This window comes from Phaethon lepturus, unplaced genomic scaffold (genome assembly GCF_000687285.1).
Source record: "Phaethon lepturus isolate BGI_N335 unplaced genomic scaffold, ASM68728v1 scaffold8390, whole genome shotgun sequence".
Taxonomy (NCBI): Eukaryota; Metazoa; Chordata; class Aves; order Phaethontiformes; family Phaethontidae; genus Phaethon; species Phaethon lepturus.
The window spans coordinates 41790-58800 of NW_010513999.1; the positions used below are offsets into that span (position 1 = coordinate 41790).

The 17011-nt window shown below is 36.6% G+C and overlaps 1 protein-coding gene across 1 annotated transcript in view; it reads right to left on the reverse strand.

Annotated features, from left to right (window-relative positions):
* The window catches only part of RB1CC1 (RB1-inducible coiled-coil 1), a gene marked incomplete at both ends in the record, with an annotated part of 55861 nt that extends 39950 nt beyond the window's left edge, over positions 1-15911 (reverse strand). Inside the window, 4 exons of the mRNA XM_010291650.1 lie at positions 1453-1888; positions 2984-3186; positions 15364-15534; positions 15785-15911. Of these exons, the coding sequence (XP_010289952.1) occupies positions 1453-1888; positions 2984-3186; positions 15364-15534; positions 15785-15911 (937 nt within the window). The remainder of the gene's footprint in view (positions 1-1452; positions 1889-2983; positions 3187-15363; positions 15535-15784) is intronic.
* Between the last annotated feature and the right edge of the window lie 1100 nt (positions 15912-17011).

The window sequence follows — 17011 nt, forward strand, 5'->3', positions numbered from 1 at the left end:
TCCCTACACAAATCAGCTTAAATTACAAAACATCTACAATAGCTGAAACAAAAGATTTCTGACTAGATAAGGCAAGGACAGAAAAGCACACAACTACAAGATAGTGTCTCTAAAACACGTGACAGATAAGACTACAAGCTGATCAAAAAAACTACAGTAAGTATTTCTCTAAAGTGGTTATTTTTTCATTTTTGTATCTTTAGTATCACTATAATTTATTAGGAAGCAACTGTTTAGTGTCTGTATCTAAAAACATTGATTTTTAAGAGACATTTGTGCCCTGTTAATATTATCCACAAAGTGAATTTATTCTCTCGCAAGCGAACTACTGGGTTTTGTTACTCTTGCTTTAAACTTGTAGAAAGCACCTCGTAGTGTTACTTAACAAATAGGACAAAGGATTGCCTCAGACTTCAGCAATTAGGAAGTCTTTCACACACAAAATTGAATATTGTTTTTGCTCAAGAAAAAACTTGCAAAGTCCAATTTTTCTTTTAGACTTTTCTGTACTACTAAAATTTAGACAGCTCAAAATCTTAAGCAGCCCTTACTATTAAGCCCAATTCTCCAACTACTTTTAAGACAGAATTGAAAAATCAATGTGCAGAACTGACAGCATCATGACGTTCCCTACAACAGACAGGATTTAGACATAACTAAGACAGCCTTACAGTCCTACCTTACGGAGGAAATAAAGTGTCAAAGACAACAGAAATTGTTTTCTTTGTTCAAGGTATATTGAGTTGTAATAGTATAAATTTATGCATTTGTAAACAAGGCTAGACAAAGTAAGAAATATAAGCTACAGTGAAATAAAGGAAATTTCTAGGCAAGAGATTTTTAAAAGGTTATAATGCTCACTGGTTAAAACAGTCATTTGGAAAGTAAAGAAAGTGAGCACTGTTTTATTCTACCAGTAGCAGAAAGACAAACTGACAAGTTGGGCTCTTCTGAGCACATATGTATAAGCTAATAATGCACATATAATTGTGATAAATTTACATGCTCTATAACCACATGAATTTGTCCTATATTTTAACAAAGTCTTCAGTATTTTAAACACAAAGAACATTAACTTTGGTCCAGGAAAATCTTTAATTCATTACAAGCATAATTTCTATGAAAAAGGCAAAGAAAGAAGTAAAATCACTGCTACAAGAAGCTATTGGCTTTCCAACAGCAATGGCTATTTGAGAAACAAGCAAGATAACAAGCATTCATTGTGAAAATCCAACAAATCCTACAGGTCAAATTATTAACACTCATGAACTCTTAAAATACTTCCCACACTCCCACTGCCCCCCCAGCCTCTGCTTTGGTCTCCATTCAGAAAGTTATCTGAGAAACAACCAGTTACAAAAAGTTGAATCACTTCAAAAGCACTGGCATCTGGAAAACAGCCAGCAACATTCAATGCAATATAAATTGATTTTTAAAAAATCGTTAACTTACCCTGCTCATAGAATCAAAACATTTTCTGACCAGCGACTCAACATCATTAGGTCTATCTTGAACATTTATCCAGTCTAACAAGGACACATTGAAGGAAGGCTGATCATCATCTTTCAATTCTACTGATGTTTCATTATCCTGGACATTAGCATTTTGACCAGATTCCTTATCATCTTTTACATTTTCAGGATCTGTGCCTTCCAAAGCTGAATGTTCAACTGACTTGCAAAATGAGGCTAACATTGATTTATTGTTCACTTTAGATATATCAGAATAAAGCACCAATTCAGCAGATTTCCCATCCTCAGTTTCTTCACTTTCTGCCCCTCCATGCTCAGCTGAAGAATCCAGTCTTCCTAAACACTCTCTGTAACTATGTCTCGTTAGGCACTCCAGCAGCGGTATCTTGGCCATGACAGAAACAGCAGAACCCAAGCTTTTTTAAAAAGGATGAAAAGAAAAAAGCATCAGTATCTAGAAGCCATAAAAATAAAAAATCAAAAATGTAAACACAAACTACCCGTGAAGTACTATTTATTTTAGAATTGAAGCAGACTTCAAAACTAATTTGTTAACTACTCTTTCAGAATAATGTGTTCAGTATCAACATCATGGGAGGACAGATAAAGAAGTTGCAATTTTTGCTCTCTTCCATTGCTGAGTATGAACTCTCCTAAACTTCCACGGAAGCTTACTTTTGCCATGCAACAAAAAAAGGACAGTTTGATAACCTGAGACATGCCTTTTTTTTTTAAACACACAACCAGGACTTCTATGTTTCCAATCTGCATGGATACCAATACTTATTAGCAAAGACTGAATGTCCTCTGGCCGACTACTTTTGCAGATTTTGAAGAGTTTATATATATTTGGTAAAAGCTATGAAGTTCAATTTTTTTTTTTTAAGTTAAAACATGTTTATGCTTTATTTCTTTAAGTATCCAACATCCACTTACACTCTATTAGTCAAAGCACACATAGGAATACAATACTATAATGTCAAAGATTTTCCTTAAAGTAACAACCAGAGTTTGCGGTGTATACAAGTATACTCACATATATATACACACACCCACCCCCTCAAAGGTATACATACACACCCGAAGTTTGTGTTAAGACTTCATACATTCAACATAGACCATCATTCTTAATATCTGCTCAAGTGTATTAAGGAGCAATTAATTCAAAAGTGCAAATATGTGTTTAAAAGGTTGATTAATGTATAAATTTATTCTCTAGCTATTTCTAGTGCACATTTGGAATGACTCCAGCTCTTAAACAGCTGTTCATTAACAAGCTTAATATTCCACATAATTCAATACAGATTTCTGTGTGTGGATGAATACAAGGAAAAAATGTCAGTTAAAAAAAATTACTAGCATAGAACAGAAAGAATGTCCCCCATAACACATAATCAAACAAATACATGCTTGATTAATTAGAACTAGCACCAGACATGCAGCACTCAAAAAATAAGTTTAAAATATAATAACTCTGGAGATTGAAGCTGAAGCTTTAATGGCAAACCTACTGTGTAAGTTTCAACTTGATATCATCTATGGACTGCAAATAGCTTGAATATACATTTTCAAACTTGAAAAGTAGCTTTTGGTAAGAATATGTACAATCTTCCAAGTTGGCCATTATGGCAGCCCAGCCTTGATGCTGAAGATGTTCATCATGTACAAGACCTTCACAAAAGGAGCAAAGTTTCTTGGCAACCTCATACATTTCCTGAAAAAAAAAAAAAAAATCCAACAAAAAACTCACATCACTTCAGGTTATTAAAGTTTTATATAGTTATCACAGTGAAGTGAAACACTGAAAAAATATTAACATAAAAATGTTAAATTTAGATGCAAAAAAGTTGTACACCTTAACTTCAACCAAAAATAATGAAACTTCCTTTATTCTTAAAAACATTTAATTAGATGACAAAAAAATGTGTAGATGACTTACTGAGAAATACCTTCAAAACAGGCATGCAAAAGTTGCCGTTCCAAAAAACCTTATAAAATTAATTAAATGCTGCTAATATAAAATTTCAGTGCACACATACATGAATAATAATGTGCGTACTAATCTGACAGGAGGAGCAGGCAAACAAGTTCCATTAAAGAGAAAACTATTGATGAGTCAAGCAGAAGGTCAGAACGAGACAATGAATTGCAGAATCAGTCAGCAGAACCACAGGTGCATCAGATGCAAGAAGAAATGCATGAGGAAAATAGCAGGGCAGATAATTAATTGGTCTTCCATTAGTAAACCAGATGCAACATGATGAGAAGCAGTGCAGAGTGTTCACAAAACTCTCAAACACACCCTGAAACTTAGTATATGCAAACCAACATGGAAGCTTTTCTGTTAAAGAACTGGATGAGACAGAGGCATTTTACTGCCGTAAGAAGGTGAGAATTTAATTACCACCCAGCTTGGCACAGTTAAAACAGAGACCTACATATGGCAAGTACCATTATCTTACTAAAAGTGCACTAACAGCAATGCCTATTATATTAAATTCCAAAGTTTTAACTACTAGTAGAACGGTAACTATTTTAAGTTTTCCAATTTAAGAAAGCAGACTGTCCACCTCAAAGTGCATACTAGTCAAATAGCAAAATGAGAAAGTAAAACAAGTGTCATCGATAAATCCTTTAGCTGAATACTTTATCAGTAACATACTACATGGAAAATATTTTCCCAAGCATACTCATACATTGGGTTTTAATATCTACCTACCCTCCAAGAAAGAAAATCTTACTACTTTTTGCAGGTTGAGCATACTGTTAAACTAGGACTGAACACATAACTTTCCTCTGCTCTAGTACATGTGAGAAAACCATGAATGGAGAAACAAATTATACAAATACAGTGAGAAAGCAGTGTTAAAAACCCAGCACATCAGTGTATTTCAGAATGCATTTGCTGCTGAACACATGGTTAGCAGAACATATGCATACACAAAAAATTGAGCCAAACAACACTTATCTTCCTGAAATAAACCACAAAACTTCAGAGCATTTTATCAAAACATTTCAGAATTAATATTGACAAAACCTGAAAGTTATGAACAGCCCCCCCTTTTTTCAGAAGTACAAGCCTTGTCTCAAGCAGCATGACAAAATTCCACTGTCCTTCAAATCATAGCTTATCAAATCTAAGCTATCAGCAGGTGAACAATGAATATATAAACATATTTATACATGCAACTCCAAAGAAATCAAAAAGCTATTACCAGTTTCTATTACTTCACAGTAAAGATGATATTTGCCTTCTTGTTTGCCGAACTGTGGCCACTTTCTGTACACATGAGAATAAGGATTTCCAGTTTGAATACAACAGTTATTTTATTTGCTGCATGAGCTCTCACTTCCTAAGTCAAAACCAACCAACATCACAACAGGGACAGCACCCAGACAGTGCTGAAATCTGCAAGTCGCTTTCTTCAGACTATGTCCAGTTTGTCTATACAATTTAAAGTCACATAAGATGACTAATGCAATACTGACAACTTGAACATTTTTTTTATTATTTTCTTAAATTCACTTTGTAAACAAGTTACTCAAAGGCAAATTCCACAGCATATAAAAAAGCAGAATTACTGCTTCCTCAATTATCATCTTAAGAATGAAAAGAACAGGCTGTTTTACCCTAAAGTATAGTAAAAAATACACCAAAAATACAAAGCTGAAAAGGTAACTGAATGTTCCCATTGAGTTCTAATGTACATCCTAGGAATGTACACAAGCATTTTACTTTCAACTCACAAACACTGTTCTCTTCCTGAAGTCAGCCTTCCTCCAAACTACTGGCAATAATTCCAAAAAGTAGGAGCATATGCAGAACCACATATTAGTTTGAAAACTAAAACAATATAAGCCATACAAAAATCAAAACTGATCATAAAGTCTTTTTATACAGTTCCTTCAAGTGAGTATCACAGGTTCCTGGGGAAAGTAACAACCGGGCTTCTCCCACCTTTGAACAAAAATGTTTCTTTAAAAGCCCTGGGTAGAGGCTTTTGTCAGTTCTATTTTCCTTTGGACAAACTCACTTAGTATGGCACAGTTAAAATGTATACAGTAGATTTGATATGACCAGACTTTCCACCTTGAGACATACTCTTAACTAGGGGCCAGTGTTTGCTTTTTTTAGCTAGATCTATTTGTTATGCTCACAATGGAAGTCAAAAGTTACAAGTTTGTGTTATTCTATGAAGCTTTATTGGATGTCATTCCTGATGCTCCCTTGAGAATCTAAGTGTTGTCAATTTAAGATTTTAGTTTTAACAAGGTTGTTTCCTCAGCACAACACTTTCAAAGACAAAACAGCAGTAAAACGTTACCAAATTTTAGCAGGGGGGAAAAAAAAAATCATTACAATTGACATCACTTGTTACACTACCGATGACCAGCACTGACACTCTGTATCTAGGAGTCTAACCTGTGGTGATTTACCCAAATTTAACCAAAGAAGAAGCTTGTGTCCCAGCAGTGTGACTCCTAGAAAAGTAAGAGTAAACAACAGTATTTCCCAGAGTGACACATTAATATGTCTTTATTTTTTAGGAACCATGTAACAGAAGGGCATTCTAATACATGTCAGGATCTGTCATATAACAGAGACATGCCCAAAGGAACTAGTATATAAAAATAAAAATACCCCAATGCCATCTAAGTATTCAACAAGATATCCATTGTCAGATGAGCTGCAGCTCCTTGTATACTCAGGAGACGTGGACATGAAAACAAATATCCCTTTGTGAAAACAGTCATAAATACGATACTGAGACACAAAAGATTTTTTCTGAACTATTTAGGGCTCAAACTGAACTAATATGGATCTCAAAATTCATTAGCCTGAAAATATATCTAAGTTGCTTTCAAATAACATGTTTTCAAAGTTACCTGCAAGCTTTTTCAAAGTTACCTGCAAGCTGATACACTACAAGTCAAATTGTACAGCTAAACAGAGACATGGCTGTTTCAGGGCACATACACAAGATATTACAATAGCATGCTGTGTTATCATTCTCCCAGCTATTTTCACATGTGTATCCCATGTGCCAAAGAAATTCTCTCTAGGTGGTGGGGGCAAGCAGTAGAATTCTGTCTGTGTCCTGGTTTTGGCTGGGATAGAGTTAATTTTCTTCCTGATAGCTGGTATACTGCTGCGTTTTGGATTTGGGATAAAAAAATGTTGGTAACACTGATGTCTTCAGCTGTTGCTAAGCAGTCAAGAACTGTCCAGCTTCCCATGCTCTGCCGTGCCAGCGAGAAAGCTGGGGGTGCACGGGAAGCTGGGAGGGGGCACAGCCAGGACCGCTGATCCAAATTGGCCAAAGGGATATTCCATATACCATACCCTGTATATAAACTGGGGGAGTTTGGCAGGGAGGTGCTGTGGCCTGGGAACTAACTGGGCATCGGTCAGCGGGTGGTGAGCAGCTGTGCTGTGCATCACTTGTTTTGAATTTTCTTTTACCTTTTATATTTTTCCCCATCCCATTAAACTGTCTTTATCTCAACCCATGAGTTCTACCTTCCTTTTCTGATTCTCGCCCCCATCCCACTGGGCACAGTGGTGAGCGAACGGCTGTGTGATTGTTTTAACTACCTGCTGGGTTAAACCACACCAGTCTGCATAGATGAACTCGAACACAAACAGAGTCTGCAGGAACCCTCTACTACTTTTTGATGCTGGTTCCTTAGGCAGTATCATGAAATAAGCTCATTACATTCAAATAGTAAGGAATACTACTCTGAATTCAAGGAGTCCAAGTAGATGGTTCTAACAAAGTTCAAACCACATTGAGTAACTATTTGTGAATCTACCAGAACTGTTTCAGTCTTAAGACTGTACTAGCAGATACCAATGCAGGAAACAAGAGCACTAGTGTTAAACCATTATTTTATTTTTTAATACTGCATGGAGTGGTCAAGAAGAAAACACTGTTTCAGACAATCCTACAACCCTGCTTTTGAAATGTGAGGGTGTGCAGCAAGAAAATGAAGCAGTGAAGCTTTTTTGCTTCCTTTGGAGTATCTATGTAGCTTAAAGTAGTTAAGAAATTAAAAACTACACAGGTATTTCTTTCTTATCATTCCATCACTACTGAAATACATCTTCAAGTGGTTTGGCTTGTTCTTCCTACCATCTCCCTTTCTGTGGAGACCTCCTCAGGCTACTTCAGAAGGATCAAGACTGATTTATTTCACATAACTGGTATGTCTGTACACAGAAAAGAATTAAGCAGCTCTCTGCTAAATGAATAAATTCTAAACACTGAATTATGTCAGGCATATAAACGCCTGCAATCCAACATATGTTCTAACACTTCTCAGCAAAGTTGCCAGCTCCAGCACAGAAGACGAAGCCTGCCTAACAACAGGCTTGCTTCTGTCATTGACTTTTCACAGATCCACTCAAGGGTAATTGGCACACACCCAATGGCTCACACAGCATAATAATTAACTTCAATTGCCTTGTAGAGCTATGTCACAGAATCATAGAATAGTTTGGGCTGGAAGGAGTCTTTTAAGGTTATCTAGTCCAACCCACCTGCAAGGAGCCGGGACAGCTTCAACTAGACCAGGTTGCTCAGAGCCCCATCCAACCTGACCTTGAAGGTTTCCAGGGATGGGGCATTGACCACCTCTCAGGGCAATCTGGGCCACTGCTTCACCACCCCACTATGAAAAATTTCTTTCTTCTATCTAGTCAAAATCTACCCTCTTTTAGGTTAAAACCATTACCCCTTGTCCTATCACTACAGGCCCTGCTAAAAAGTCTGTCCCCTATAAGACCCCTTCAGGTACTGAAAGGCTGCTATAGAGTATCCCTGAAGCCTTCTCTTCTCCAGGCTGAACAACCTCAACTCCCTCAGCCCGTCCTCATAGGAGCGGGGTTCCATCCCTCTGATCATTTTGGTGGCTTTCCTCCGACCCACTCCAACAGGTCCATGTCTTTCCAGTACTGAGGGCTCCAAAGCTGGACGCAACACTGCAGGTGGGGTCTCACCAGAGCAGGGGTAGAATCACCTCCCTCAACCTGCTGGCCACGCTTCTTTGGACGCAGCCCAGGATACGGTTGGGTTTCTGGGCTACGAGTCCACACTGCTGGCTGATGTCCAGCTTTTCATCCACCAGTACTCCCAAGGCCTTCTCAGCAGGGCTGCTCTCAATCCCTTCATCCCCCAGACGGTACTGATACCAGGAGTTGCCCCAACCCAGGTGCAGGACCCTGCATTTCACAGAATCACTAGGTTGGAAAGGACCTTCAAGATCATCAAATCCAACCATTAATCCAGCGCCACCATGTACCCTAAACCATGTCCTGAAGTGCCACATCCACACTTTTTTGAACACTTCCAGAGATGGCAACTCTACCACCTCCCTGGGCAGCCTGTTTCCAATGCCTTGTGGCCTTGTTGAACCACATGAGGTTCACATGTGCCCATTCCTCAAGCTTGTCCAGGTCCCTCTGGATGGCATGCTGTCCCTCAGGCGTGTCAACCTCACCACTCAGCTTGCAGTTGTCTGCAAAGTTGATGAGGGTGCACTCAATCCCTCTATGTCATTGATGGAGATAGAGTATTGATCCCAATACGGACCCCTGAGGGACAACACCCATCACATCCATCTCACTCAGCTACACTGGCATACCTAGAACACTGACAGCTTTACCATTCCACTGGATGTGAACCTCAAGAAGCATCACTACCAGTAAAAGACTAGACAAACCCAGGCTAATATCAACTTTCTGTTATGTTCAAGAATAAACAAAACCACCTTTACTTCTTAATTTGTGAAGAAATTCTCAAACCCATGAGAAAGATTTTTATCTTTGGCTGGGTACTTTAACAGAATGTTTACTTGAATTATTTCCTTTGGTCATTGTAATGTAAATTTAGGTGATTCTTCTGATTATAGTTACTTTTATTTATTATTAGGTTTCAACCAAAATCAGTAGAAGCAACAAAGTACATTTTATCTAAAACGGAAATTAACTAGTAAGGTATTTCCCATCCATTTCAAGACTTTGTCTTTGCATCCTATTGTCATAATTCTGTTCATATGAATGAAAAAACCTGGGGAAGGTCTGTTTGTCTTAAGTGATCTTTGGACTTACCTCTAAAGAACAAAAGTTCTCAGGAAATGCAGGGTTCTTTCCATTCTCTACAACCCTGTGGTAAAAGGAAACAAGTCATCAAAGTCCTCTATTGCCATGTGTCTGAAATCCTGTAAAAAGGACTCCTTGTAGGTTTCAGTCACCCTAAAAAAAATCAACTTCAGGCCAACAAAGAAGATCCCTGAAAGTGAAATTACACACTCCCATACACTGTAACAGCAAATAAATGCTTTCACAAAAGGTAACCATTATCTTGCTTACCAAAATTAGTAACCAAGACCATTATCTCCAATTCATACACCTCCAACTAAAAAAAAAAAAAAAAAAAAAAAAAATCAAAGCTACTAGTTTCTTCAAGAGTGCAGCTTTTAAAACTTGTAATTGTAACAGTTAACTTCACTGTAAGGGAGACTGATATTCCATGGCAATTTCTCTCCTTTCATTAGACAGCTGAGTATTCCATTCTCCTTTAATATTGGTCATTTTTGGTGACTGCATCCTTTGGACATTTGTCCACACAGTTCACAACTTATTACATACTCAGAAAGTATTTCATCAGCATAATACAGAATAAGTTATTCTGCAAGTCATAGCTTAATGACTTTTTCTTCAGTACTGTTTTTACTAGCTCTTCACTCTGACATTAAAAGCAGGCTTGGAGAAGTCAAGTGACAGAATTTATCACCAAAAAAAACCACCAACAAACTGACATAAACCACCACAGCCAGGGAATCAAACCATGGTAAGTGGTATCACAAGGTAAGTGATAACTTCTACTAGCTTGATTCCAAGCCACCGAACTCCTTTTCCTCCTGGTGAATTTTCTCAAAACTTGATCTAACAGTTCTGGTTACAAAGGCCAACAAAAACAAATGCTTATCTTTTGGTATACCTTAGGGTAGATTTTTTGGTATAACTTAGGGTAAACTAAAACCTACTCAGTTTTAACCCCATGCAGCTCAATTACTTTAAAACATTATTATATTCATTGCTAATCCGAGTTACAAAGAAGTCTGGACTTCTGTGGAGGAGCTAGAAGTGTGTCTGGCTATTAGACTAATAATTTAGTCAAAAAGAATGAATAGCATTAATTTAGCTACGCAATTGTTACAAACATTACAATGCTTTAAAGAACATTAAAATTTTAAAGTAACTCTTTTCCAGAGAGTCTCAAAACAGCTTTCTAGCAGAAGCAAAAGAGCATTTCTCTAAATAGTAGATACACAGCTTTCAGGAAGCATGACTACACTTCCTGGCTTAAGTATTGTGAAGCGTTTGGAACTAAACCAAGAGGCATCTAGGTACTATGACTATAGCCATAGTTTTAGGCAACCAAATTAAATGACCACACAGTTTCTCATCTTACTCATTCCCATTTCTCAAAGAAAAACTGACCAGAATTGACAGTTTGATGATGACAGCTACAGTATCACATGAAATGTAAAACATATCCACTAACAAAAAAGTTCAAGTTTCCAATATCTTTCTTCTGGGACAAATAAAACAGGAGCTTCAGTTGGGGGGGGGGCGGAAATCCTTTCCTAAAGGCTAAGCCACATGAAATTATTTTAAGCAGTAGTGTTAAAAGACCACAAGATTAGACCAGATTCACACAATATAGTTTATTGTGCAATGTGCTGTGTAGAGAACAGTTTGTCTTCTCCTACACTGGTGTGTATGTAGCTTTTTGCAAACACTCGGTGCACCTCATTGTCCACATACTGCAGCTCAAGGCCAGAACTGCTGAACTCGAAGAGAGGTGAGAAACCAGGTTAGTTGTAAAAAGGCAAGCTGTAACCCTTTAGGCACAGACATCTCAAAGGTAAGCAACAAACACTGACCAAAAAGGATCTGATAAAAAAGTTTATAAAACAAAAACATTGTGCCACATATGACAAAACCTATGGCAAGAATTGCAGTTTAATTGGTATAGGAACAAGTTAAGGTAACAGACATAGCTTCTTTAAAGCTACCGAATCTTTGTATTTTGAATTCTACATAATGAGATCTCAGCTAATCAACAGGAACTTAAGAAAATCTGTATAGATGTTAAAACCATGAAAGAAAAAAAAGAAAAAAATTGAGATATCTTGACTTGATAATCACAGTACCACGGAAAACCAAAGAGGAGGTAAAAAGTTTCCCCACAGGAATGATTTTTGGTTAGAAGGTATTAAAACCTTAAAAAGGCTACATATAAGTTAAAGAAATTAGTTTCAGTTGGGGGGGGGGCGAGGAGGCTGCTTTTTCATACACCTATACCCTATACATATATGGACAAAAGGCTATAACAATGCCAGGGCCTCCACTGTGAATTAAAAGATGACTTTTGTTTATACCTGAATAGTAACTAAGGATATCTGAAAATTATGTCAAAAAAATGCAGAAAGCAAAAGCAAAATTCAAATCAATAAAAAACAATGGAGAGGAAATAAAGGCATGGATTAATAAAAATACTTCTTAAAGAAGAATCTAAAACTACCTGTTATTGTGAAAAAGGCTAGAGACCATCTACCAGAGTGTAGAAAGTATGTATCAGAAAGAGTGAATCAGAAATACCTGTCCACCTTTCTCTACAGTACAAATAAGGTTCAAAATAAGGTAAGGTAAAAAACCACCCTTCATACAGTTCTAGAGCATAGCACCGAGTACTATACAGTTCAAGTCACAGATGCCAGAAAAACTTGATTAAATTCAACAGTTTTCAGACAGGCTTAAAATGATGAAAAAATAAGACAGAAATAAAATTTTTCACATCCCAAAACATTCATAATCTTCCACACAAGTTTGCCTATTACTAAGTTAGACGTAAGGTATGATGGACAAGAAATAACCAAGACCTCTTGCACGATAAGTTAGTAAAAATTGCTTAGGAGATGGCTGCTATTTCCTATGTTGTTTACAATTTCATATCAAGTTTGGATTTAAAAATCATACTGTATATCCTCTGGGCAGAACAGATACCAAATTAAATAGAAACTGCTAGCTATCAAATATTCTCCCCTACTTTTACATAGTTATAAGTCACAGTTTCTTGCTGTTGACAAGAATAGGTAGGACTTTATCATGACCAATGATTTAGATTGTAGCTTTTATTTCCCTAATACAAAACATTTTTATCATGTATTAGTAGTAAATATTAAATTTAATTAAATAAATTACCCTGAATAATTACAACAGGCAAAAACTCTCCATCAAGTACTGCCACTCTGCTTTTCTGGTAAAGCAGGTTACTGTCTCTAAAATAAATAAAAAAGAAAAAGCTTGGATCATTATAAGGTAGATTTTTCATGCCCATTTTGCAGGACATCTCTCATGCAGTGTGGCTTTGGATGCATCAGTCTCACAGCTACAGAGGTTCAGAGCCTTTCTAGCTCTCCACAGATCTTAATCAACTTTGAGAAGGATTAATATCCCATGTTCCCTCTTCCACCCAGCCAAGAGGCTTATGGTGAACCTTGAAGAAGATTAATGTTGTAACCACATTCCGAGTCCTTCCTCAGTATCTTCTGAATTACTCCTCAATAGGCTTCAAGCAGGCATCATGAAAAATTGCTTTATTGCAATACTGCAATACTCCTTTATACAGTTTTCACACCTTGGTACATCTAAAGTAATTATAGCCTATTTACTAAACTTTCACCATATACAGGATGGTTTTGTCATTCTGCATTTTCACAGCCTAGCAGAGCCTATGATTTTGAGATTTCAATAGAAATAAAGAGATTTAAATAGAAATTGAAATAGAAATAAAACTTGCATTCTACTTAGATCCATGTTTAAAGATCTTTAAATACTAAATTCCTCCCCCAATCTAATAATATCAAGTATGGAGCGATTTATTTTCTTCTTGCAAATCATCTCAGAATCACTCTCTCGAGGTAAACTTTTCAGTCTCTAGCTAAACATTATTTCTCCGGTTGGCCAGTAAAAGCTGTACTCCAAGCAGAGACTTTTAAGACTGTTTCTGAAAAACAGGCTTCACTTACAGAAGACTTGCCACCAGAACAAGCCAGTAAAGATCTAAATAATTAATTTAAAAGTAGAAATACTGCAATAAAATTGCTTGCTCTGCATATTAATACTTCATTCAGAACCAAGGGAGAAGGTAGCACTAACAATTCTTTTCAAGTCTAAGTAGAGGTATTCTTTAATAAAACTCCTGTAATATAAAAAGCTTACTCCATAGGGATTAAATCTGTTCTATCAGTGTATACTAACTTCACCAGACCAAAACCAGAACTAAGAAACTTCAAGACCACAAAAATCAGGGATGGGATGAAGAAAGAAGATAAAATATCAACAATGAGAAACATGAGACTGGGTACTACCACCTTTAACTTCCATTACCTTAAGTAAAGCACAAATATGAGGATTGTAGTAATTACTACAGCCCCCCTTTCATATCAAATCAATGTTAACCATTTAACAGTTACCAGTCTTGCTGACATTTATAAGAACCTCTTAACATCTCACAAAAAATGCTTTTAAAGCACTTTCAGTTTCAGCTGCTAAAACCAGAATCCTCACACTCTTCAAGGAGCACAAATGAAAACCTCCCACTCTGAGCTGAATTCACATTGATATCCACTCTTCTCCATATGACAGATCATATGATTCACAGATCCCTAATAACTAAAGATCCTATTTACTAAGTCAGCAGTAGCTGTCAACAGGTGGTGGAGAAAGAAAGAAAGTCTGCTGGACTCAATCCTTGCCTTAAATCAGACAGTATGTGAAGGTCAGATTATTCAGGATAACTTTCCCTCTGCTGTCAGGTCAGGAGGACAAGGGGGAAAACCAAAAAACCCGGTACTACATGCAAGCACTTTTCTCTGAATTCAGCTGTACAGTATTACAAACCAGTCACTTAAGTGCTAAATATTTTTTTGGACTTCATTAAAGTTGTCTTGGTAATAAAGTTTCTTGGTTTCAGTGACAATATGCTAAAAACATATACTACTATTCATTTTGCGTTAAGTGCTACACATAACCGTTGCCCCACTCCCAGCCATTGGAAGTTTAAGTAATCTTTAGAGACATGAAAAATATTTAATGCATTTAAATGTGAAATTTGAGAAAGAAAATGAGGGCAGTATTTTCTAACATGAAGAAAAGCAATCAGTCCAGCTACTGAAGGCACTGTGTTTCTCTTGAACACGCAGCCGTTCCTACTGCATGTACACTTGATATCTTACTGGCCTGTTGCAGGGAACTAGTTCGCCCTGTCAAAACAATACAGAAATAATCAATTTGTAATTCTGACTAGTTTGCTTTCTATGCAACTACAAGCCAACACTCAATAATAAAATACCTGAATTTTAGGAAAAGCAAGCTTAGCTTTATTAATTCCTCACCAGTTGTTTAGACATATAAGATGAAACAGAAGCTTGGCAAGGTGCTTTTAAAAATTCTACTGCTCATTTTCTACTTGGGTTAACAACATTTCCAAAGTAACAAACCTTTCCATTTTCAGGTTGAAGCAGACTGAAGACACTGAAAATAAGGCATGGGTCCAAAACAACCAGATTCCTTGTATTTTGCAAATGCTGTAAACATACACATCCATAAAGCTGTATTACAAGATGCTGTTGAAAGCAGCTTTGAACATGCTGAACAAGCACGCACATTTCAATACCTACCTCAAAACTTCGAGACAAAGGTTCTGAAGAATACATCACCACTTATATGCCATTCTTATTGTCTTTTGAACAAACTATTTCATAATTTATCCCCTCTGACATATAAAAAGGTGTGCAAGTACAGTAAGAATTTACTTACCACAGCAAGTTGTGTCCGTGATGCTACCGTATGAAACACTGCAGGCATCATGAGAGATTCTTCTACTTTCAATTCCATCTCATTCTCTGCTGAAAACGTGGTTTTGGGGATAGCTGGTGGACGTTCACACAAGATCATTTCTTTGTTGAATAAAAAAATTGGGTTGGTATCCTACACTCAAAAAGAAAATTAAACCCCTGAGTAAAGGCAACATACCATTCAATCACCAATTATTTCATCACGTTTCTTAAGAACAATTAAAATTTACATGTGTAAGCTGAATACATAAACACCTGTTGCTCAAAGCAAAGAAATCCAGCAAACAGTACACTAAAGAAAAATACTTAAAAATCCCTCAATAAAACATCTTTTTCTTCCCCAATAAATGACAGTTTAGATGAAGAATGCAGTATGCACTTACTGTTCCAGCACTGTAACTACACACTCTTCTGTCTGGTGCCATACACTCTCCTCCATTGACAACCAGTACTTGGTGCTGAATGGCAATCTTATACTTTGTCTGAATTGCGTGTTTCAGATCAGCCACACTGGGGAAAAAAAAGGGAAGAGAAGACAACACTATCAGTGTATTTGCGTCCCTAATTTTACGTACTCCTGTAATACAGACAGGTGACTTCTCTGTGTCAAAGCAGAACTTTTTTAAAAAGAACTATTACTTTTTATTCTGCACAATGACATATTTCCAAGTTTTGTAACGTGCTGCATTCTGGACATCCAGCAATAAGCTATCAGCTAAAAGACGACAGCTTCTGCATTACTGGTAAGTCATCAGCAATCTTTTTCCAAGAAGATCTGAAAATCTGATATTGAGATTCTGGATTAAGTCACATCTGTGTGTTGCGGTAACAACTGTAAAAGTCGTATGTTTTTTGGATATATATTTTATGAACAAAAGTATATATGACTTATATACTATAAGTATATTATGACTTACTGAAACCCTAGAAAATCACAGGGCTATTAACACTTCATTATGCATAACTTAAGCACAATTTCACCTAATCAACTCTGATTTACTGTATGTGAAGTGCAGTGTAGCACTTAGTAGCAGGAAATTAAACAATCTGTATATAAGTAACAAATTCATATAAACATTACAGACATTTTTAATGCAGAAACAGTAGATCAATAAGTCATCCCTGTTTTTGTTCACCATCCTTGTACCTTTAATTCTGGGTGATGACATCTTCACATTTCTGCTTATTTTAAACAGTTCTAGACTTTGTCTTGAAGACATAGGCAAACAGCAAACTAAACAAGAATTTACTAATATGACACAGTAACTGACCCAAATTATAACACACTGGGGTAGTACCTATGCAAAGGTATTAAAAAGCTTTAAGAGTATGAAGTGAATAATCAATATAAGCATCAATAGTTTTGTTATAACTGTCAGGAAACATAACAATGTTACTGGCTATATGGTACTTGAAAAATAAATATGTTATCTAGAAGAACCACAATTCCATATGACATCCTGAATTCACTACAAACATCTCATGAGCACAAGCTTGTACTTGCTAGTAGCGTTACAGTAAACATTCACCTATCATCTGCATGGTCTTTGGGAAGATGGCTTGGCCTGTCCATGTACAAGGAGATAGGCAAAGGACCCAGGAAAGTTATT